General features: G+C 34.9%; 3 protein-coding genes and 1 long non-coding RNA gene across 6 annotated transcripts; 3 read left to right on the top strand and 1 right to left on the bottom strand.

Moving 5' to 3' along the window:
- The first annotated feature begins 299 nt into the window (after positions 1 to 299).
- On the top strand, positions 300 to 3,954 carry LOC7468764 (uncharacterized). 3 transcript variants are annotated; one of them, XM_006386240.3, is made up of 3 exons: positions 300 to 593; positions 1,251 to 1,884; positions 3,478 to 3,954. In XM_006386240.3, the coding sequence occupies exons 2-3, from the start codon at positions 1,337 to 1,339 to the stop codon at positions 3,545 to 3,547; spliced, it is 618 nt and encodes a 205-aa protein (XP_006386302.1). In that variant the 5' UTR covers positions 300 to 593; positions 1,251 to 1,336; the 3' UTR covers positions 3,548 to 3,954. The 3 variants fall into 3 exon arrangements, with proteins under 3 accessions (XP_006386302.1, XP_024450862.1, XP_006386301.1); XM_024595094.2 differs by having other exon boundaries at positions 300 to 511; XM_006386239.3 differs by having other exon boundaries at positions 301 to 584.
- Positions 3,955 to 4,507: 553 nt separating this feature from the next.
- Positions 4,508 to 6,568, top strand: LOC7468765 (light-harvesting complex-like protein OHP2, chloroplastic). The gene is made up of 2 exons (XM_002300871.3): positions 4,508 to 5,146; positions 6,296 to 6,568. The coding sequence occupies exons 1-2, from the start codon at positions 4,695 to 4,697 to the stop codon at positions 6,408 to 6,410; spliced, it is 567 nt and encodes a 188-aa protein (XP_002300907.1). The 5' UTR covers positions 4,508 to 4,694; the 3' UTR covers positions 6,411 to 6,568.
- Positions 6,569 to 6,853: 285 nt separating this feature from the next.
- LOC112326584 (uncharacterized) lies at positions 6,854 to 8,379 on the bottom strand. The gene is made up of 2 exons (XR_002980299.2): positions 8,086 to 8,379; positions 6,854 to 7,663 (listed from the first exon to the last, which is right to left on the bottom strand). It is a non-coding gene; the product is annotated as an uncharacterized LOC112326584 (long non-coding RNA).
- Positions 8,380 to 9,283: 904 nt separating this feature from the next.
- Positions 9,284 to 13,312, top strand: LOC7468766 (probable serine/threonine-protein kinase At1g54610). Its single transcript, XM_002300872.4, has 7 exons — positions 9,284 to 10,164; positions 10,605 to 10,889; positions 10,964 to 11,281; positions 11,423 to 11,644; positions 11,966 to 12,060; positions 12,288 to 12,393; positions 12,752 to 13,312. Exons 1-7 carry the CDS (start codon positions 9,733 to 9,735, stop codon positions 13,079 to 13,081), a joined length of 1,788 nt encoding a protein of 595 aa, XP_002300908.3. The 5' UTR covers positions 9,284 to 9,732; the 3' UTR covers positions 13,082 to 13,312.
- The last annotated feature ends 9,603 nt before the right edge of the window (positions 13,313 to 22,915 follow it).

Below are 22,915 nucleotides of genomic sequence, written 5' to 3' on the forward strand. Positions count from 1 at the left end.
GTTTTTTTTTTTAATTTTCTAATCAGAACTATTCAATAAATTCAGAAAATCATTCAATTTAATTAATTTTAAATAAGTTTTACAAGCATTCATGTGCACAGGGAGGGAGGGCAAGCAAACAAAAGCAAGCTTTCCCATGTCTGCACGACTTCTACCTTTACCAAAAATAAGAGAAAAAAATTAAAAAAAAATCTCCATAAAAAAAATTAAAAAGAAGAAGAAGAAAGGAGGTTGGGCCCATCGCTATCATGCGCCATGGAGTCACAATCCGGATCCACCTTTTAATTAATCCGAACCAACCAGGGGGGAGTAAACCCAACCTCTCGTACCTTTTGTTTTCTCTTTTCTCATTAAATCCTTTTTCCCACTCACTGAAAACTATAATCCCCGTTTTATTTACTTGCCGTATAGACAATTTCTCCAATTCCTCGCCGATTTATTGGATCCGACATGCCGGCGCCGCCGTTTTAGGCCACCAGATTCTCTCGCAGATCTATTGCGTCGCTTTCAGGTGCTCTTAAGATTTTCTGTTTGGTTCCCGAGAAAAAAAGAGAGAGGAAAAAACCACTCTGTTCCATCCAAAAGTGAGTCAAGTTAGTAGTAGCTGAACTGTTCTCGTTTCGCTCTGTCTTTTCCTTTCCCCTTTGAAGGAGTAAATGTGAAGTGAAGTGATGCATGTTACCATCTTTCTTTCGTTAAACAGATCTTTAACAAAAAAAGAAAAAAAAACTTGCTACTTTTTTTGGAAATGTTGTGATGGTATCCTTCGATTTTCTTTTCTTTTTGGTATTGAATTTAGATCAGCTGTCAAAAAACTATCCTGATTTTGCATTCAATGTTAATTAATGATTACAAACGCAGTATTTAAGAATTAAGCGTGTTTGTGATGCTATATTTAATTCCTGAATCCTGTTTGGGATGCTTTCAAGTCCTTTTTTTAAGCATCTCATGATTGATAGCCTTTTTTATGGTCAAAATTTGGGCTGACGTTTTGTTTGATGACTTTGTATTAAATGGGCTCTTGTAACTTTGATCAGATTGTTGATGTTGGCGATCTAACTCTTGATATTAATGTCATTTTCTTGGCCACTTTTGGTTAGCTTTTTGTGGGTTGTTGTTGTTTTTTTTTCTTGGTTTTGTTTTTGGGATTTAAAGTCGGAAGATAACAGTGATACATCTAATATTTGGTTTTCTTTTTTATGATGTTTTGATGGCAACCTGTCTAACTATGGAATAATTGGTGAATGAAGGACTGGTGTCTTTGTCAGTTATTGCAAGGGGGCAGTGGGTGGAGCGATACAGAAATCATATTTTGATGCCCAGATGATTAGAACTGATGTTATTGGCAGTGGAAGGAGGAGGTTTCTTCTCATCTTCAGCTTCTGGGTATAGTAAGGGCTTGACCCTTCTTCTCCTGGGTCAGAAGCACGAAGACAAACCCATGAGAGTTACGCCGTGGAATCAGTACCAGTTGGTGGACCAAGAACCTGACTCTGACCTCCAGCTGGCTTCCTTGAAGAACCGGCTTTCCCACGGCTGCGCTTCTTTTATCTGCTTTGGTCGCGCTTCCGCACATGAATCCCCGTCACCTCTCAAAGTAGGCCCTGCCCAACAGCAGGATGTCTTGCCAGATCCTCTCGTTGCTGACAGGGAAAAAGATCTTACTACCGAGCTTGAAGTTGATAATTATGCAAGAAAAATTACTCTTAAGAGTAATCTGAAGAAGGCATCAAAAAGAATTCCAGTTCCTGTTGAGGATGTTAAGCAGAGCGAGCCATTGAATGGCCAAGGTAGTGATATCCCTGGTCATACAGAGAGGAGAAAAGTGCAGTGGACTGATGTCTGTGGGAGTGAGCTTGCTGAAATCAGGGAATTTGAACCAAGGTACGGGAGTACCTTATCTTGATCTAAGTTATGAGCTCTGCATTTATTTAATTCATGTTTCAAGCATATTGAGGAGATTTTAACACCTCCTTTGGAATCTCTTTAATGTGTGTTCTTGTGCATGTGGCATAAGCCTCAGTTATATGTATACCTTTGGTGTTACCACTACGCTTTTGTAATTTCCATGTTACATCTGCACAAGTTTTCGTGCTGTTATAAATTTCCCATATTGCTAAATATGGACCCTGCTTCTCAAAAGGGTTCATAGTCTTTCAGTTGAATACTTACAAGAGATTTGTTTTTGAGTCGTTTTGTATCAAGTGACTCAGGTTCCTCGCAACCATAAAATGTGATGGTTATATTTTGGTTGCCTGATACGTAAACAAATAAAATTTTCAGTAAGTTTGGCAAGCAAGTTGAGGGAATTAAGTAATCCATATGATAATATCATCATTCAACTTGGGCCTTGGCTCAAGTGATAAAAAGGATGGGATGTGTTTGGAGATGTTGAAACTGGGGCAGAGCATTAAGGATATATGATCGTGATTGACTGTATTTATAATGGAAGGTGCTTTGTGTCCTTGTTCCAGACCAGACCTTCAAAAGCGAGAGAGCAGGGGATGATTTCTTATGTCATTTACATTAATTCTTCTCATGTCCTTATGATGAATTGTTTTATTTATAGTGGGTTCTTATTTTACTGGTTATTATGAGTTTATTTCTTTCTTTTTATTTAGATTTATTCTTCTCATGTCCCTTTCTTTCTTTGCCAATTCATTTAGATTCGAATTCCACTCGTCCATGCACATTGTTACTTCTCATCATACATTCCTTTGTGTAAATCAGCTTTGTTTGACTAAACTATTTGCTTTCCATGCTTTTGATCAAACTAGTTGAAGACTTGAAGAGAAATGTTGATGATATATCCTATTTTATGCATCTCTCTGATATTTTCCAAAAGATATTTCTTTTCTGATACCAAACAATTTTATATTGATCATGGAGCATGTTTGTCATTTGAGAGTGGCAACTCTCGGAATTAACAGCCCTAGATAGCAATGTGGCCTTAAGCCTCTTTCCTATTTTGGCTCTGGTTCTGTTTTTCCTCAATCTGTCTTGGATTGGTTATACTAGATCTTCTGTCAGTCCCACAGTGTGTCTATAGTTATTTTGTTTCGCTTCCATCTACACAACCAAAGTGTGTTTGATATGTCTTTTGATAGCTGTATTGGGGAGGCATTATGTGTACGTATTATTGGACGATGATTTGGGCATTGATTTCCTGCATCTACACTGCCCCTGCCCTGTGCATATGCGACAATTGAAGAAAGTTATGAGTGTCAAATGTAACATTGGAGTCAGCAAGCGAGTTTCCTACATGACATGTTTTTTGTAATTTCTGGTCCTAAATTTCGAAGTAGTCCACTAACTTCTATAAAGATTTTTGCGAGCATTTGGTTATTCATTATGCTGAAACATAGCTTTCTTCATTATGACCTGCATTTCTATTTCCAATCTCGCTTAGGTTTTTAATTCATCTGGTGAATATTCATTATGACCATGTTAATGATTCGAAAACTTGATCCATGGCAGTGAAACAGGTGGATCAGATGATGAATTCGAGAATGGAAATGAAAGAAGTTGTTCGTGCGTGATTATGTGATCAATTACCAAAAACTTTTGGGTGCCCAGTTTTTCTCAAGATGCCGCGGCACACCACAGGACTTGCTGCTACTGATGGAGTTCATCTGCTTTCTCCTGGCGATCAACTGACTTCTGCTAAAGAAAAAGCGAGTAACTGGTTGCATATGAAATGTTACCATGGGAAGGAGTTATGCATCTGGCCACACTTTCAGTGCGACTTAAGGGTCCGTTTGTTAACAAACGCCACTTAGTGAGAAGTTCTATATCGGGCCACGCCTGTTGGACTGATCGTTTTGTGCCTATATTTAATTGATGAGGATTTCATTTTGTTACTCTAATCTTCACGCTGTTCTGTCACCTTATTCTTGTTACTTGTGATTGCCCTGTCCATTGTTTTCTCGTAATTAATGTCTCGCATTATTTTTTGCCCTCTTGTTACTACCATGGATTGCCCTGCTTCTCAAAAGCTACAATGGGTTCATAGTCGTTAAAGATGGACCCTGCTCTCTTTCGTGGGATTATTCACCTTCCCTGATTTTATTATGGCTTTCAGACGTTGCGGGAAAGCTTTTGCAGGAATCACGGCAAGAAGAAACCAAGTTGAACTGTTCTCTCCCGCTTCTTCTTTTTTTCTCCTCTTTTTCGAGGATAGGTCGAAGTGCTCTGAGAACAACCCGAAAGCAAAAACTCTGTGATCAGATTAAGACATAAGGAGATAGTTCAATAATTTTGTTATTAAAAGTGCTCTTCATTACATCAAGGCTTTACTTTTTAGCAACGTTTTCAAATCACAGTGATTTTACTTATTAGCAACGTTTTCGAAGTGCTATTCTAGGAAATGGCTTCTTCACTCGCATGCAAAGCGCGTCAAGGCACAAAGCTGGTAGAGGGGCATGTTGGTAACATCCCACTTGCTTGAGCGGCTGTTAGGCGCCAAAGTCACCACTCCTTCGATGGACCAACTAACTTGAACTATCACTCTCTCCTTCGAAACTTGGCCACACCTTATCCACACACACCTCTTCTCTTCTGATTCTGATTCTGATAACACAAACCAAAAAAAAAACAAAAAACTACATCTGCACAGAAAAAGAAACATTTATCCTACAGAGAGAATTTAGGGGGAGAAAAAATAGTGCTTCGATTGAGCAAGAAGAGGGGGAAAAATGTCAGTGGCATCTTCAATCCCATACATCAAAATCCCAAACCCTTCATCGTCATCTTGCTCCTTCCCATCTTCCTCTTCATCAACCTCCTCAACATCTTCTTTCTGTAGGTTTTCTACAATAACAAGGCCTTATATTGTGACCATAAGAAGCTCTCAAGCTGAAGGGCCTGTAAGGAGACCTGTGGCCCCTCCTCTTAGAGCACCTTCCTCGCCAGCAGCACCATCGCCTCCCTTGAATCCCGTCCCTCCTCCTTCACCGTCTTCTCCAGTGACTCCACCACCCAAGCCAGCTGCTCAAGTGGCCGTGAAGGACAAGAATGTGGTTACTTTGGAGTTTCAGAGACAAAAGGCTAAGGAACTTCAAGAATATTTTAAGAAGAAGAAGTTTGAGGAGGCAGATCAAGGTCCTTTCTTTGGGTTCGTTGGAAAGAATGAGATTGCTAATGGAAGGTAATAAGTTTTTCTTCTTTGATGTGCAATTTGGGATTTTTGAAATTTTAGTTTATCTGGGTTTATGTGGATACTTAATCTAATTGGACAGATTTGTGGGTTGTTTCTGCAAATTGATGTTTTATTCGTCCTAAATAATGAATTTGAGTGATTAGACCAATTAAAACGATACATTATTCACTGGATAGAGAAAAAGGAAACGATAACATACAGTTTCTTTCGATCAAGATCGGTATAAGAGTAATTAGTTTCTAGCAAAATAGCTTCATTCTTCTTCGTAGTCGAAGACATATAATAAGAGGTTATGCAGGACAGACTTGCCATGCCTCACTAAGACTAGATGGTAAACTAGTTCGTGCAAAGAAGTCTCACATTGGAATTACATACAAGAAACTTCGTGTTCTCTTATTTTTGGATTTTAGGAAGAAGGCCTGTTCGAATAGATAACTGAAAGTGTTTCAGACCCATTGTTCTTGAGCCTTTGAAAGGGAAAGGTACATAAATTTCACCGACTAAGCTCTTTAATTTCTAAGTTTCAGTTGTTTTTCCTCAGTGGATAGTGCTTAAATAAAGCCCTTCTCAAGGAAATGCTTCCAGTTATTGATTGGTGATTTGCTTCGCCAATCAATAGCACTCAAGGCAAGGCAGTGCAATGCTATCACCAGTTCCACTTCTAGGATGGTAGGCATCCATTGCACCACAGAGGTGGCTTTTGCTCAAATCCCCAGCAAAAGTTTCTTATGGAAGCGAGAAAGATTTTGTTCTTATTCCTCAAGTTTAGCCCCCAGTTTTTCTTGATTTTTGTTTTGCAAGTCCTTTTTCTTCAAAATTTTGTTTTTCCTTTCAAAACCGGTTCTTCTCTTCGAATTGTCATGTATTGACCATGTGGTTTTGAGTTCCAACAGAGTCCTATATAATTAAAGCTCAACCCTTTTCTTTGTTACAAGAGTGGGTAGATAAGAACCCAGCATTGCACTCATTTAAAGAGCGTTATAGTAGCCAATTAGCATAACTACTTGGCTTTGGTTACATGAATTTTCATTAACTTGGATGAGTGAGCTTGCGTTTAGCTACAGTTGACTTGACATAATGTGGCTTTCTGATCTGATGCCTCTTTTCATTTCTGTGCTTTGGATATTGGTTGAGCAGATGGGCAATGTTTGGTTTTGCTGTTGGAATGCTAACAGAGTATGCAACGGGCTCGGACTTTGTTGATCAAGTAAAGATACTTCTGTCCAATTTCGGGATATTAGATCTGGAATAAGTCGACGCTTAATCTAAGAGCCATGGATACCTTTTGATCTCTACAATTGCCATCTCGGTCCTCAGAGTCACTTATACGTTTTGATTTCTGTAATTGCTGTAGCATGTACAATGTTCTGCCACTTCTTCAGTTACTATATTCCATTCACTTCATCTAAATTATCTCAGTTCACTTGATTTGCAAGGATAAAAGTACATTTTGGTCATTACTTGAACCAGGACCTAAAGATAATGATATCATCTCGACATGTATCCATTGTTGAAAAGCCATTGAAAACCACTAGACAACATCCATTGTATGCATCATGAAGAGGAGGATGTCTCTCATCCCCTGCTATAATTTTCAGTTCGAGACTTCAAGTTCAATTATTCATCACTATTACTTAGGGCTCAGCTGTTAGCTTCTGCCATTGAACTTATTTTAATTGTTGAACAGCCTCCAGGTTACCGAGAATAAGCAATTCACCATCAATTAGAAGTCTCTCTTTCAAATTCTTAAAAATGCTTTCAGCAGAAGAAATAAGGGAAACTAGATCTGGTCATCTTTACAACTTATTTCTGGTGATTTATTAAAGCATTATCCAGATCATGATATGCCTTCTTTTTTTTTCCTTTGTCTTCTTATTTCTTTTCCGGTTCAAGTCTGTTAACACCACTTGCATGGAAAAGGTTGAACGTTACGAGTCTCACTTATCCACCAACGGTCTACTAGCAAGCCTCGAAGCATAGAGAGATTGACTTGCTTGTTGCCTCTTCTGTTAGCAGCAAGAGACATATTCCAATACGTCATCAACATCCACTTCTCAGAGAAGGAACTCAATAACCATTGGGAAAAACTCTTATGACCCAAACTGGTCACCAGAAGATTACCAAAGCCTTCTTATTAAACTCCCCTTCAAAATTCAGTAGAAGTTTGGACCAATAAATTTCATCATGCATCCCGTCTGCAGTTCTCCTGCAGTATATTGCAATTGATCATTCCTGCACCTTGCTCAGATCGAATAACAGGCATGTCAACTTGTGAAGAAGTGAATTTGCAGAATACAACCTCAGTTCCATAGCCTAAATTAAGAGAAATAATCTAGCATAATAATTTGGTAATTGCCATTCAGGAAAAAAAAAAAACAGATATATTAACAATTAACAGGTCCCCTGACTTCAGTCCTCTCAATCCCAGAAGGCCATCTTTTTCTCTACGAGAGCATCAGGTATTGCAAGATAGTCATCTTCTGCCTGCCATGCAGGCATGAATATCTGCGATATGAGGTGAAAATTTGCTAATTTGTAATCAATACAATACATCATGACTTATAAAATAGATCTTCAAAATTTCTCTCATTAAGATGATAATCATTTATCATGTTCTGTTTATTACGAGGGACTCTAACCATACTAACCTGGGCCTAATGCGACGCTGTATCACGCAACAGCAAAAAAACCTACTATAAATCCACTCATGCAAAATTACAAACAGAGATGAGAGTATCATGTTTTAACTTAGAGACCTTAAAAGCACCGACAGAGCATTCAACATAGCTAGCTTACCAAACAAATACCAGAGAATTGAAAATGACGATCAAAAACCCAAAAGATAAGAATTTTACAAATAAATTCCATCTACAATCTATGACCACACACATGAATCATAAAAGAAAGAAAGGAAAGAAAAGGCATACCTCAAAGACACAGAATGATGAGCAAGATCCTTCTATATGCGAAAGCCCCAGAGAAATTTTTTGTAGTTGGGTTGTCAAAACCCAAGAGGAAACATTAAAGGTGGAGACAGACAGGCTGAGACAGGTGCTAAATGCCCATAGCCGTTGCTACCTTTTCCGGTGTCAGCACGACAAAGATCTCGGCCATATCAGAGACGGGGCCTTACTGTCCAATCGACACATGATGATGCGGGCTAGTTCAATTGGTCCGAAAGTCAGTTTATTATTTTATTATGAGATTCATTGGTTTAGAGATTTAACTCTTTTTTTTTTTTTCAGAATACAATCTCTCTTTTAATTTGAATGGATTATTTGACATTACGGTTGAACTAGTTTCTTGTTATTTTTTTATTTTAAATTAATATTTTTTATATACATTTAAATTGTTTTAATATGTTAATATTAAAAATAAATTTAAAACATAAAAAAATATATTATTTTAAAATATTTCAAGCAAAAAAATATTTTAAAATTTATCCTCCACCACACTCCTACAGAATGAACACAATTTAAAACTAGCTTGTGTTGTTTCTATGAGAATTCATTTTTTTAAAAAAATATTTTTTAAAATATTTTTTTATTGTTTTCATAAACTTATATAAAAAATTTAAAAAATATTATTTTAATATATTTTTAAATTAAAAAATACTTTTATAAAAATACCCTTCATTACATTACACCATGTGGTATATCAAAATCCCACTTATGGTTTTACTAGCTAAATTACCTCTACCTGTATATATTAACTTGGTAATTATGGGTATTAAGGAAGAAAATTATATAAAAAATATTTTTGAGTATTTCTGAAGAAAACTAATTTTTCTCTTATTCAAATCCTAAATAAGCTATCCATAATTAGGCAAACGAACTTATAAAAAATAATATTTTTTTTTCTTTCCGAAGATTTGAATTTTAGATCATAATTAGAATAAAATTAGAAAAAAGAAATGTTAAAACGTAATCATTATCATTGGAGGCGGAATTGATTTTCAGGTTTGTTCGTATTCTCAACCACTGTATATATGACCGGTTGGGTAAAAAAATTAGGAATAAAAGTGCCTTTCTTTTTTATTATAGCTGAATTTTTTTTAATTTTTTCTTAGAGGGAAGTGATGTAACTTATTATTAGTGTTCTCCTTTATCAATAATCTTGGCCCAAAAAATGTTTTTTGGAAAAACGAGAAGATAATTGGGAGTAATTATGGCAAAATGGTAGGGATGGCCAGCATTCACATAGACTTGCACAAAACGGCCATCTCCCGCCACAGCAAAAAGGCATATGCGAAGGTCTCATTGCTGTTGCAGACCTCCCAAAAAATGGTTGAAAATGTGAGCTTGTCACATGTATCTTCTTCACTTTCTCTCCCAACGGAGATAACAAGAAGCAGGGAAGCCGGGAGACTTCAATTCAATGATCACATCCTTGTAGAATATTAGAATAAAAAAAGATCGTTTGAGTTCTCTCCACACACAGTAAAAATCCAAAAGAGCCGTCCAAGGCCGGCAAAATCTCTCTCTCCGCCTTCCCCGATCTTTATTTACTCTCTTTGTCAAACTCCATTCATATTTATGACTGTCTTTTCTCTTTGACACTGTCTTTTCTTGGCTATGTTATTCATCACAGAACCATTAGTCTCTCTCAAGAAAAAAAGGACTGGTATTAGACCAAGAAAGGCCATGGGCTGTGTACAGGGAAAGTATTCAGTAAATTCATCACCAACCCCAGGAGGGTTAGAGAAGCTCAAAATGGAAAGTGGCTATGTGGGAAAAGGAGATATCGCTGGCCATAGAAGATCCACTGGGCAGAGATACTCTGGCAGGCTCCCTAAGCCTGAACAACCAACGAGGAAATATAATGGTGGTCGTGCTGGTAATGGTGAAGAGAGGAAATTGAGTGACACAGGTAGAGTGAGATTTGTGGAGTTTGGCGGGGAGGAGGTAGTGGATGGATGGCCCAAGTGGCTAACTGATAACGTTCCTGGAGAGGTTTTGGGTGGTTTGATCCCTAAGAGTGCTGAGAATTATGATAAGCTTGCCAAGGTCAGTGTTCTTGAATTCTTCTTCTTATTTTCTCACTTCTTATTAGCTGTCTGTACTCTTCCTTGGGAATTTGAAATGGTTGTGATTGGGCTGGGATGCTTTTTCTGTGTAATCTGTCTCCCATAGTTATCATAAAAAAAAGTTTGATGGAATTACGGAAGAAATGAAAGAAAAGAAAAGATTTTAAACAATTTTTTTCCTGGTTAATCTGTTTTTCTAGTTTCCAAAGTGTCAATTCTAAATTCAGAATGGATCACTTCACGGATGTATTAGGCTCCGTGGTGTTCTGATCACATTTCACAAAAGTTAAAAGATTCAGATCTTCTTGTTTCGTTTTTAACTTCCTATAAAAGAGAAGGGATCGTAAAGTTTGCTGATAACTTGTTTGAACGGTTATTGTGATCACGAGACCATCTTAGCCTTCTCATGCTTGGTTACAGGTGGGAGAGGGTACCTATAGCAATGTGTACAAAGCTAGAGATAAGGAAACTGGACAAATTGTTGCCTTGAAGAAGGTCCGATTTGACACGTCAGAACCAGAGAGTGTGAAATTCATGGCACGAGAGATCATGATATTACAGAAGTTGGATCATCCCAATGTGGTAAAGCTTGAAGGACTAGCCACCTCAAGGATGCAGTATAGTCTTTATCTAGTTTTTGATTTCATGAAGTCTGATTTATCAAAAATCATCTCCCGTCCTGAAGGAAGACTTACTGAACCGCAGGTAGAAACTCTCTTATTTGGTTTCTAGGGATCATGTATTAGTTTATTAGTAGCTCACCTTATCTGTTAATGCAGGTCAAGTGTTATATGCAACAGCTGCTTTCAGGTCTGCAGCACTGCCATGATAGGGGAATTTTACACAGAGACATTAAAGGATCAAACTTATTAATTGATAAAAATGGGATGCTAAAGATTGCTGATTTTGGGCTTTCAAATTATTATTCCCCGAAACAGAAGCAACCTCTCACAACACGAGTTGTGACACTATGGTACAGAGCTCCTGAGCTATTGCTGGGTGCTACAGACTATGGAACTGGTATTGATCTCTGGAGTGCTGGATGTCTCTTGGCAGAGATGTTCGCAGGCAGGCCTATCATGCCAGGAAGAACAGAGGTATATAGTGAAATCAATGGTCGTGACTGAGATTTTAACTGGATATTTATGAGAAACACAACCCTTGGAGAATATTCCTGGTTCTTCATTACAGTGTTTAGTCACATGGTTATCTCACATGGTTAACTCTGAAATATTCAGGTCGAGCAGCTGCATAGGATTTTTAAACTATGTGGAACTCCACCAGAGGACTATTGCAAAAAGTTAAAGCTATCTACATCCTTTCGACCTCCACGAACATACAAACCTGGCCTTTTTGAAGCTTTCAGCGAGTTTCCTGAATCAGCTTTGGGTCTGTTAACCACACTTCTTGCTCTGGATCCTGCATCTCGCGGCTGTGCATCTTCAGCTCTCCAAAATGAAGTAAGGACATGACTAAAAAGCTTAATGTGATTTAGAGTTCTTGTCACTAGTACAGAGCCTTTACATTAATTTCCACATTCTAGCTACCCCCAGCCCGTATCTTTTTTTGGAGTGTGAGATTTCTTGTTCTATTAATGCTAAGTAGAATTAAGGAGAATCGTGTAGGTAATATGGTTCACACACTCTCAATTAGTTCCTAAAATTTTCAACACCACCATTGATGATTTTGATGTTCAAAGAGTGCATGCCAGCAGAAACAAGAATATAGCAAGGAGTTAATTAAACGGAGAGCTTATTCCTGAGTTGATTCTCTTGTTTCAGTTCTTTCACATAAGTCCTTTGGCATGCGACTTATCAGGCCTCCCGGTGATTAAAAAAGATGAAGATGAGCTCACACAAGCTGATGAACAGAGAAAGTAAGCGCATCTGATCATTGGCAGCAATTTTTAATAGCTAAATCATGGTAGCATAATCATTGTCACTCTGGTGTAACTGTGAATGTGATACAGTAAAAAAGGCTAAAAGAGAACGTCACATGCTTGTCTGATGGCAGAAACATCACAATTTTCTTTATCTTCTTTCCGCCTTTCCCCCATTTTTCTTGAAATAATTCATTAATCATTATCATCCTATTTTTTTGCAGGCGCAGGAATGCTAAAATGAAACGAAGATCTCAAACATATCGTGAGCGTAAGAAAAAAGATCTGGCAGCTGAAGAACCAAAAGAAGATCCTGCGCAACCGAAAGAGGTAAAGAGTACAGCAGTACACATCACAAGTGGAATTCATAACATTGATCAATAAGGCTATTTCCCCCTTTCTATGGGTGGAATTCCCTTTATCTTTTGCACTTTCAAACTATCCCATTCTGCAGCATGCCACATCCCTGTGTGTTTAGGGCCCGCGTCAAATTTCATGGGAAAAACATAGCAGGATAATTAAGTACTATGCTCATGTCCGTCCTTAACCTTTCTGAGACCACACTGATATTTCATATTACATTTATTAAAAAAGAGAAGAGTAAAAAGATCCTCTGTGCATATTATTGCAGTTGCATCATACATGCTGCTATTGCTAAAAATGTATCATTATGCTGATGTTAATTCAGGAGCCAAAGGAGACTCGTGAATCAATCAACCAAAGCCATGAGCCAGGCAGCAGCAGTACTAGTAGCAACTCCTCTGGAACAAAACCGACTCACCTGTTTGAGATGCCACCCAATTTGTTGCAATCCCGAATTGCAACTTCTAAGAAGATGTCTCCAAAAACACAAGGCCATACTAATGCTCCCAAGAACATCAAGAACTTGCCCCCTTTACCTACCTCAAGGACAGGCAGCACCATGTACAATGTGAACAATGACATGTACAGATTAAATCGAGTCCATAGGTCTGCTTCCACAAGAGAATTCAGAAATTCGATCAAGGGAAGTAGTTAGAAGTACTATATGCAGTGGATAACTAGGCCACGTCGAGCAGTAACTCTTTTTTTTTTTCTTTCCTTTTCTGAGAATTTTGGATCATATTTGCTGTATCTCGAATGTGATTACTCATATTATTTTTCGTTTTGGTCAGAAATGCTGAAAATACACTCGTTCTGCATATTACACTATGTTCTGTAATCGAATGCTACCCGTGAACTTATATCTAACAATTCTACTTTATGTACTTACTCTTATATTCATCCTTCACTCATTGAAGATGGCGAATAAAAAAAAACTTTTTCAGTTTTTTTTTATAGGAATAACTGAAATGTTAAGTGTTATAGATGAATGGGACGGCGCCTCTGCAAGCTCCAACCCGGGAGAAAATATATACTTTAGTTTTCGGAAAAGATTTTTTTTTTTTTTTTTTTTTTTAAGATAACCTCATACTAGTCCTCCAGGCTCCAACTATATATATATTGATTCTCAGTGTAGTATCTATATAAAAACTTTCCTCGACCGAGTCGCCTACCTGTTAGAATTCCTTAATTGGGCTGCCTGTATAAAATTGTAAATAAAAGAATAAATAATGAAAAAAGAATAAAATTTTCTTCAAAATTGCGTTTTTTATTGCATAAAACATGCATTTTTTTTATTGAAAACATTAAAGAACATAAATAGGGTGTTCGTTCAAGATATTCTAAAGGGTATGGAATCTAATTATGAAATTCTTTCAATCAAGGGATCCAATGACAATTGGTGTTTGAGAACTGGTTAAATTGGGCTTTTTAAGAATTTTAAAATTTATTTTTATTTTAAATTAAATATTTTAATGTTTTTAGACGGCTTGGATGTATTGGAATTAAAAATAAATTTTAAAAAATAAAAAAATAAATTTTAAAAAGCATCCTTAACAGCTGTTGCAAACATCCTAAATGAGAATCAGAAAACAAGAACAATTAATTAAAAAGGAAGGAAGGACGCAAAACTGATGTCCTTTAATTGCCATGCCTATTGGGCTCTTCGAAACCACACTAGCCTGATTAAAAAAAAAAAAAATCCAAACCATTGAAAGCAACAACCATCATTGAAAAATCAAATAAGGATCGAGGAGGAGCGTTGATTTTCGGATTTTCGGTACTCACTAATGAACATGTGAACTGAAAACAATTCACGAATTTGGTTCACGAGACCTTGATAGGATCGCTTGAAGATTTTGTTGATCCAATAATTCATTAGAAAAAGGTTTTTTATTTTTTATTTTTTATTTTTTATTTTGACGATGTTGGATAAAAAGGTGTTAATGGGCCCTATGAATTAGCTCGATCGGGACAAGCATATGCTCACAAGTCGCAAAAGGACACAATACAAATCTGATTGTGCAATTAGCTTTTGTGGTGGAGCGGGACCTTTTCTTTCTTTCTTGTAGAAAAAAAAGGGTGACCATCTTTGTCACGTAAAAGAGGACTAATGGAGGGGGACTATCAAGTTTGAAAAGAGATTACCCTCTCATTTCACTGCCATCACCGATTACAGAATGACGAAGAAAAAAAAATGATATTTATGCGATAGACACTGATACCTAATGCCTTGCGTGTGATACATGAAAACCTCGGAGCGCCTTAACTCCAGTTTGGGAGGGATGAACATCAATTCAGTTAATTTATCCCTCTAATTAACTCCAATATTCATGGTTTAGGTAGGGTTTTGTAGTAAATTTGCAACAGGCTTAAATTCCAAATTGCAATTGCAAGGTTAGCTTAATGAATGGTCAAGATACAAGTTTCCCTACTTACACGTGTGTCGAAAATTGCAAACAGACTGGGACCTTTTAAATAAATGCCATCTTTAATTTTGGCCTTAATTACAATAATCTAGTGGATATTTTTCTAGCTCTCATGTCCCAAGTTTCGTTAATGATCATGAAGAGTTGCGAGTTCGATTGGCCTTCCCGAGCAAAGGGAAAAGAGTAATTATCTTAAATTCGGGATTGCTATTCAGAGAGACTTATATATCTCGTTGCTCTTTTGCTCATTGAGGAAAAAAAAAACGAGGGGGGGGATCGGTTTTATAAGTAATATTGAGTTTTTTCGACCAACAGAAACTGGGTAATTTATAATTAACAAGCACGGTTCCCATGTCTTCTCAAGGAAGAAAGTGGGCTGCGCCTTCCCCATTTGTTTGCTCACAATCTAGACTCATGTGGTCTTCCATATGCTTCTTCAAATATAAGGAAAAATTAAAAGGAAAAGCACTCAAGAGTTTGTTTGACTGGCAAATTAATGACGAAACATTAATCTATCATCAATGTTATTGGTTGCTTCTGATAAACTTACTGTCTAAAAAGATCTAATTGCAAAGTAAGTAGATGTTAGTGATGAAATCAGACGGTATATGTAGAAGGGAAAAAATGAAAACCTCAACTCTTTTTCATCAATAAACACGTAGTACACCCCAAATGATCGAACTTAGGAGATGATGCATGGCATGCATATATGTCCCATGCAAAGAAGATCCCAAACAACCTGATTTCATGACACTTGTTGTGCTTTTAAGTGGCGGACAAAAAGAAAAGAAAACGAAAAAGAAAATAGAACCACCCATGAAGCTATTAAAATTAAACCCTATGTACTTCCATGTAATTGATATTCACATACCATACCGAGCGTCGCTGAACTTGCTCTTGATCCACTTGAAACTGTTCCTTGCACTAGATTTAAGCTTACCCTCCACGGTAAAAACATTGTAAGATGCAATCCTCTTCTTCCTTTTCAGCTCTGGATCGCTTGATGTTGCAAAACCATTTCCCTTTTGGCATGGCCCGTTAAAGTTATATGAATTCGATTGATCTTCAAACCCAAATTCACCGGAGAAAAATGAAGAATATTGAGGGAATGACTTGCTCTTCTCCATCACCAAAACCTAAGTAAGGAGCGAAGCAAAAGTACCAACTGTGATGGTTTTTGCTAATCAGTTAGCTAGTGAGCACATTTAGCTAGTGGGCACATTATTTTGGCTCCTACATGGTATTTATATTATTATTGAGACCTAGAGATATTATGTTCACATGCACGTCAAAAGATTTGCATTGGACATTGAATAGAGGGTAGAGATCATTAGGGTAAAGGAGGTGCATCATGATCCTCTGTGATGGCAGACCATGTGGTGATGTTGAGGGAGGATCAGTGGCTATCATAGTGTGTTTTATGACGGGAATCATGAAAACCAGCACTAGTGGTGGCTGGTGGGGCCAAGTTGCACAAGATGCCATGATCGAATGAGTTCACGTGATGGGCGAGGGTCCACTAACATCTACAAAGGGGTTAGGAGAGGGGGGGCAGTTGAGAGAGTTTACTTTAGGCTTCGAACAGATGGATATAAACATCTGTTTTGGTGAAGAAGCAAGTCGAGGTCCCAAACACGATAGTGTCTAGTTTAACAGCCAGCCAGGGCCATTAGCCGTAGCCAACCTTGCCTTTTATAAGTGTCGGCTAATTTGCAGATGTTTAGTTAAGTTTGATGTGATCAGGATTTTTTGAGCAGAACAAAAGCAATTTCCAACAATAAAAGCAAAGGAGTCATCTTCCACTTTCTGCTAATATTGGGGGCTTAGTGTTTTGTGGGCCTATGCTGTTTTTATGGGAAGGAACATTATCTTGACGATCCCACTTTTATAAGAGCAACTATGCTAAACCAAAAGCTTAAAATAAAATAAAAAAGTATTATTTCAACTCTTCAATACTTGTTTTATATTTTTTTAAGGAGAATACTAAAATATCTTTTCTCTTTTCAAAAATATTATTTTTATATATCTTTTAAAAAAATCAAAATCAATAAAGTGAGGCAAACAAAAAAATAAATCAATTAAATATAACCATGTAAAAATAAAAATAACATCAAACTTTTTGAAGAAAAAATAAAGCATTTATTTCTCCAACTCCAATACAATTAGCTTTTTAAATAATTTTTTTCTATTAAAGTATACATAATAATAAAAATTATATTTATACTATTCAAAATATAATTTTATTAATTTATCTCTTCAAAATAACATCTTCCCTTCTCTAACAATCTTATGTATCCAAAGAATGAGTGTTAGAGGTGATTGCAACCGCTGATCACTAGAGAGTTCTTTTTTTTTGTCCTGAAATATGTTACTTTCAACCTTTTATTATTTTATTTATAATTTTGGGGCAGTGGCTTCAATTGAATTAATAGTGTGTTTGTTTTTTTGGTTAAGTGTTTTTGAAAAAATTTAAAATATTTTATTTTAAAATATTTTTTATGTTTTAGATCATTAATTTGATATGTTAATATTAAAAATAATTTTTAAAAATATTATTTTAATATATTTTTAAATAAAAAATATTTTAAAAAATAACTTTATATAACACAATCTAATAATGTATTTGAAAGAAAGACGTGAAAGCATTAAACACTTGTTACTTCTGGGGAGTAACTTTGAGTTTCTTGTTCCCATCAAACTCCCAAACCCAAATGCCTTTTTTTTCTTTCTTTACTGTGCTGTTTATCTATATTCTTAACAGGAAATTACGAGTGGACCCGGCAAATAATGCATTTGAACGAAGCAAAATAATATTGGACCTCGTAATTTCTAGTAACTTTGAATTTCTACTAGCTGACAGCCTAAGCCCTGCAGGAGAGGTTAAGATGCAATTAGCTTGGTTGTGCTACCCTGCCAGGCGCTTGCTTGTAACATCCAATCCAATAGAACGTGCCTTCTTCAAAAATAAATAGACAGGATAACCTTTTCTTTTTATAATAAAAAATTAAATAACATTATCTACAAATGATATATATATATATATATATATATATATATATATATATATATAAATTCCATATTGAGTATTTACTTTGGAAAATACTTCATCCTGGGTGGACTGATTTTACCCATATTGGGCCTGTTTGTTTCTGCGTTTCAAAAGCGCTTTTGACAAAATTTGAATATTTTTTATTTTTTTATTAACTTCAAATTAATATGTTTTTAGTGTTTTCAAATCATTTTGATGTGCTGATGTCAAAAATGATTTTTAAAAAATAAAAAAACATCATTGACATGTATTTTAGCACGAAAAGCTATTTGAAAAGCAACCGCAACCACACTGCCAAACAAACCTAAATCATACAAGGTTTTGAAATTCATGAGGCAACCTTAATTCGGAGTAGAATCTTTGTCGGAGCTATTCGAGATTTGCAAGTTGTGCTTGCTATAAAGAAAAGGTCAACAAAAGGAGGATATTTTCCTAAAGGCACTTTTATTTCGAACCTCATGCCATGGCCAGCCTAGTGAAGTGGGGAGGAATCCACACATAGGCATATACCTAGCCAAACAATTCTTGTAAGTTCACGAAGTTGTCGAACCAAAATTCTCAACTTTCACGGCTCGGGAACTTCAAAGTTCTAACATATATCCTAAGGGTATGCGTTTCATTACGCAAAAGGTAATACAAACAGAACCTTGACTGTTTCCATGTGTTTCCACCGAGGGAAACACCATGATGACATTTGAGGCATGGGAAGCGTTTTGCCTTGGCGTGCAATTCTAAAAGATATATATATATATGAAATGACTGGAATAGTGAATTCACTATATATTGTTTTGTGAGTGAATTGGAATAGTGTAATTATTATTATTTTATTCTAAAAAAATAAAATTAACATTGGAGGTAATTTAATCTTTTACACATGATTTCTTAGATATAATATAATTAATAGGAGACATTTTGGTTTTATTTTTATTTTTATTTTTTAAATGCACATTATAAATATTTTATTACCTTTAAAAATACAAGTTATTAAAAGATTAATAGGGGCAATTAAGTATTTTTATCTTTTACATTACAAGTATATCATAGAGACTTAATTACCCTGAAAAAAAAAGTGTTACAAGGTTAATAGGGCTATTCAGTATTTTTATATTTTTTAAGAACAATATAAAAATTATATCGCCCTTAAAAAAGAGATTTGTCAAGCTTGTATCCAAGGATTTTTTTTGTCAAATGGTTTTTTTAGTGATTAACAAGTTGGCTTGAGGTGATTTGATCTTTTAACATTCATTAATATTACTTAAAAAAAAATAAGTTGTTGAAGCATGCACCACACACCCTCATGAGCGACCCTTCAGGAAATGCATGGGGAGCCACCCCACTACTAAATGATGCCTTTAAGGGCGGTGTTTAAAACACCTTGTTGTTCTCTTTTTGTTGGTACCATGCATATATACGAAGGTGCGGTGGTTGGGCTCTAGTGAAATTTTTTTTTCCTTGTTTTCTCTCTCTTTTCTTTGTTAAAATATAAAGGTCTTTTCATTTGTTTTTTGTATCCAATTTGGTCTCATCCTTTTGATTGTTATTTGTTTTTTAAACCTCTTTTATTGATTTTTTTTCTTCAATTTTATCTTTTAAAATCTGATTTCAAATTATTTTTATATCAAATTTAGTCACTGTTTTTTATTATTATTTCTTTTGTTATGAATTTTTTTATTGTATTTTTTTTTCAATTTCATCCCTTGATATTCTGTTAATTTAGAATTTTATTGCGTTATTTTTTAGGGTTTGCTTTCTATGTGGCTTGTTCAAAACTCATGACCAAGGTCACGAGTTTCAAAGTTTATTATAGGTTGACTTTGATTTTTTTTTAAATCTTTTTTTTTAATCTTTTCAATCAATATTTGATTTATTGAGAATTGGTATTCATGCTTCTTCTTTTTTCATTTTTCTTTCTATGATGTTATTTCAGTCTTGTGCCTAAGTTCGTGGGATTAATGGGTTAGCCCGGGTTGACTCGGGTCCTTTTTTTCATTGCTTTTTTTTAAAAAAAAAATTTTAGTTTTTCTCTTCAATATTAGGTTGTTTAATAATTAAACTTCGTGGTATTATTCAATTTGCTTTTGAAGAGTTTCATAGTTTTTTTTACATTGTTATTTTTTTCAATTTATTTATTATCATTATATTTATTTATTGGCATTATATTTTGTTATTTATATTATGTACCTAGTTGAGCTTATTTTCCAATCAAATTAATGACTTGAATTTCAAATACACTTTCACCATCTTAGCATGATTTTTTTATGTTGAAAAAAATTGAGGGAGGTTGGTAGTGCGGGCTAGTGATGAAAAAAATTGAGTGTGTTTGTTTTTTAGGTAGGTTTTGTGATTGTGGTTTAAAAAAAGTAAGTTTAAAAAAAATATGGTTAGCTGTGGTTAGTTAGATTTAGATACGTGTTTGGTAAAAATTGTAGTTGAAGTTTATATGTAGCAAAAAAACATGTATAAAATATTTGGTGGAAGTGTGGTTGCGGTTGCTTTTCAAAGTGTTTTTTATTTGAAAATACATCAAAATATTATTTTTTTTTAATTTTTTAAAAATTATTTTTGATATCAGCGTATCAAAACGATCTGAAAACACAAAAAATATATCAATTTGAAGCAAAGAAAAAAATAAAAATATTTCATATTTTTTCAAAAACACTTTTGAAACACAAAAACAAAGAGAGTTTTACGAAACTTAGTTAAAAAACATGCAAAAACTGCTTATAAAAATTGTGTTTCAAACTCAATTTTTTAGTATGCCCCATAGCAGAAAACGCAGTTTGATTTGTTACCAAACACCTTATTGCATTTGTTTCACCGCAAACACAAAAGCTAGCGAAAAACAAACGTAGCCTCACTTCCATATAAACGCATCAAGGTTTTTGGTAACAAACCAAACTGTATTTTGTACTATGGAGTCCACTAAAAAAATGAGTTAGAAACGCAGTTTTTGTACAACAGTTTTACATGCTTTTTTAATTGAGTTTCGTAAAACCTTGTTTGTTTTTGCGTTTTAAAAGCACTTTTGAAAAAAATAAATTTTTTTATTTTTTTCTTTGCTTCAAATTAATATTTTTTTTGTGTTTTCATATCATTTTGATGCGCTGATATCAAAAATAATTTTTAAAAAATAAAAAATATATTATTTTGTTGCATTTCCAAGTAAAAAGCACTTTGAAAAGCAACCACACTTCCAAACACAACTGGTAAATATTTTATACATATTTTTTGCTACACATAAATTTCAATCACAATATTTACTAAATACATATCCAAATCAAACTAACTGTATTTTTTTTAAACTTATCTTTTTTTTTCAATCCATAACCAAAAAAATTACCTCTAAAACAAACACATTTTAATCCTTTTAGGCTACTTCAATATTAATGGATGCAAAATTACAAAATATCATCATAATATTCCCCACCCAAGTTCTTGCAAATTGTACGCTTATTTGACCTTTTTTCAAAATAAAAAAAAGTTGCCTCACCAAAATTCTCTCTTGCAAGTTGTATATCGTCCTAGACTCCTAGTGATTTGATTCTCGGTAGGCTGACCAAAATAGTTGCCTTTGGCAATTTTCATGTGACTGGCGAAATTCCCAATGACAAATCGTTTAAATGAAAAGAGAACAGTGTAATCAGTAATGCTTTCAATTTTCTTCTTTATCTAATCCTATCTTTTACTCGAAAAGTTTTTTAGTATTTATAAGTCTGCTCGCTTATTTACAGTCACACTTTAATTAATAAATTAATTTATTTGATAATCACATTCTCTTGTGGAACTAGTAAAAAGGTGTCCAATTACTACTTATGGATTTATGAAAATTGAATGATGGCTTGCATGGATGAGTATTGGATTCCAACGAATTAAATTCTTATTTTTTTAAGAATGTTTTATTGTTGTTGTTATCAAATTGTTATATATGTTTAGTTCTTGCCATGTAGATTTAAAATGTCCTTGTTGTTTGACCAGGAAAATATTAATGTACTCAACCACTGTGTTATATATTCCCAATTAATTGATAAAATCTTTACTTATGTTTTAATTCTTGAAATAACAATTTATTTATTTATTTTCGCCAAAGATAAATTGAGATGTCAATTTAGTGGGCCAATTCAAGGTTGAAACTGAATGGTACTGTTATATCAAGAACCTTGAATTTCAGAGGATCTTAAAATGTTAAAAAATAATAAATAAATATTTATTAAATTTCACTCTGCGATGATTTTTTTTTATCCTAAAAGTAGTCCTGTAACAATAAAAATCTTGAAGACAGGAGATGACTGTTCTTCGGCCGATATAATATCTGTCCGTGGCCATAGTGACATGGGCTAATTGGCTGCAAAGAACCCACATACAATGCAAGTGTTTCCCTCCTGGCGACATGCATAATCTAACTAAGAATTTTAATGCATAAATCCAAATATCTATGATCATAGTTGAGCACGTTGAAATGTTTGCAAGAATCATAAATATCATGCACCAGACTTCCATTCCTGCTTCGAAGATAGATCTTGAAGGCAAGAGCTGCAAATGTTGGTGCATTATGTCAGAACTAGATAGGCAATTTTTCAGCAATCCCAGTCTGAAATAACCCGTTTCCTAATATCTGAATCTCTCGTCAGATCGGAAACCAGTTTGCTCGCTGGCTCTATAAATGTTATTGTCCACACTAGTGGACTTGCAAATACGAACTTGATTTTTATGACTTCTAAGAGAAATGACTATCTTGTTATTAAACAAACAACTTGAGCTCGAGCCGATCACATGAACTTCCTAAGCAACCTTTTGGTTCAAGGCTGATTATGATATATGTGTCTCTAGATGTTCTATATTTCCATATTTGTATGCAGTGATTTAAATTAGTATTCTACTTCACTATTTTTTTTTTTTGAAAAACAATATAGTAATATTAAGGGTTTAGAGTAACTAGAATCTAGTAATAGGTTAAACAAATTAAGATATTGATTTCTGTTTATAAACTTGAAAATTACCTTTTCAATCCCTAATT

Source organism: Populus trichocarpa, chromosome 2, assembly GCF_000002775.5.
Source record: "Populus trichocarpa isolate Nisqually-1 chromosome 2, P.trichocarpa_v4.1, whole genome shotgun sequence".
Classification (NCBI taxonomy): domain Eukaryota; kingdom Viridiplantae; phylum Streptophyta; class Magnoliopsida; order Malpighiales; family Salicaceae; genus Populus; species Populus trichocarpa.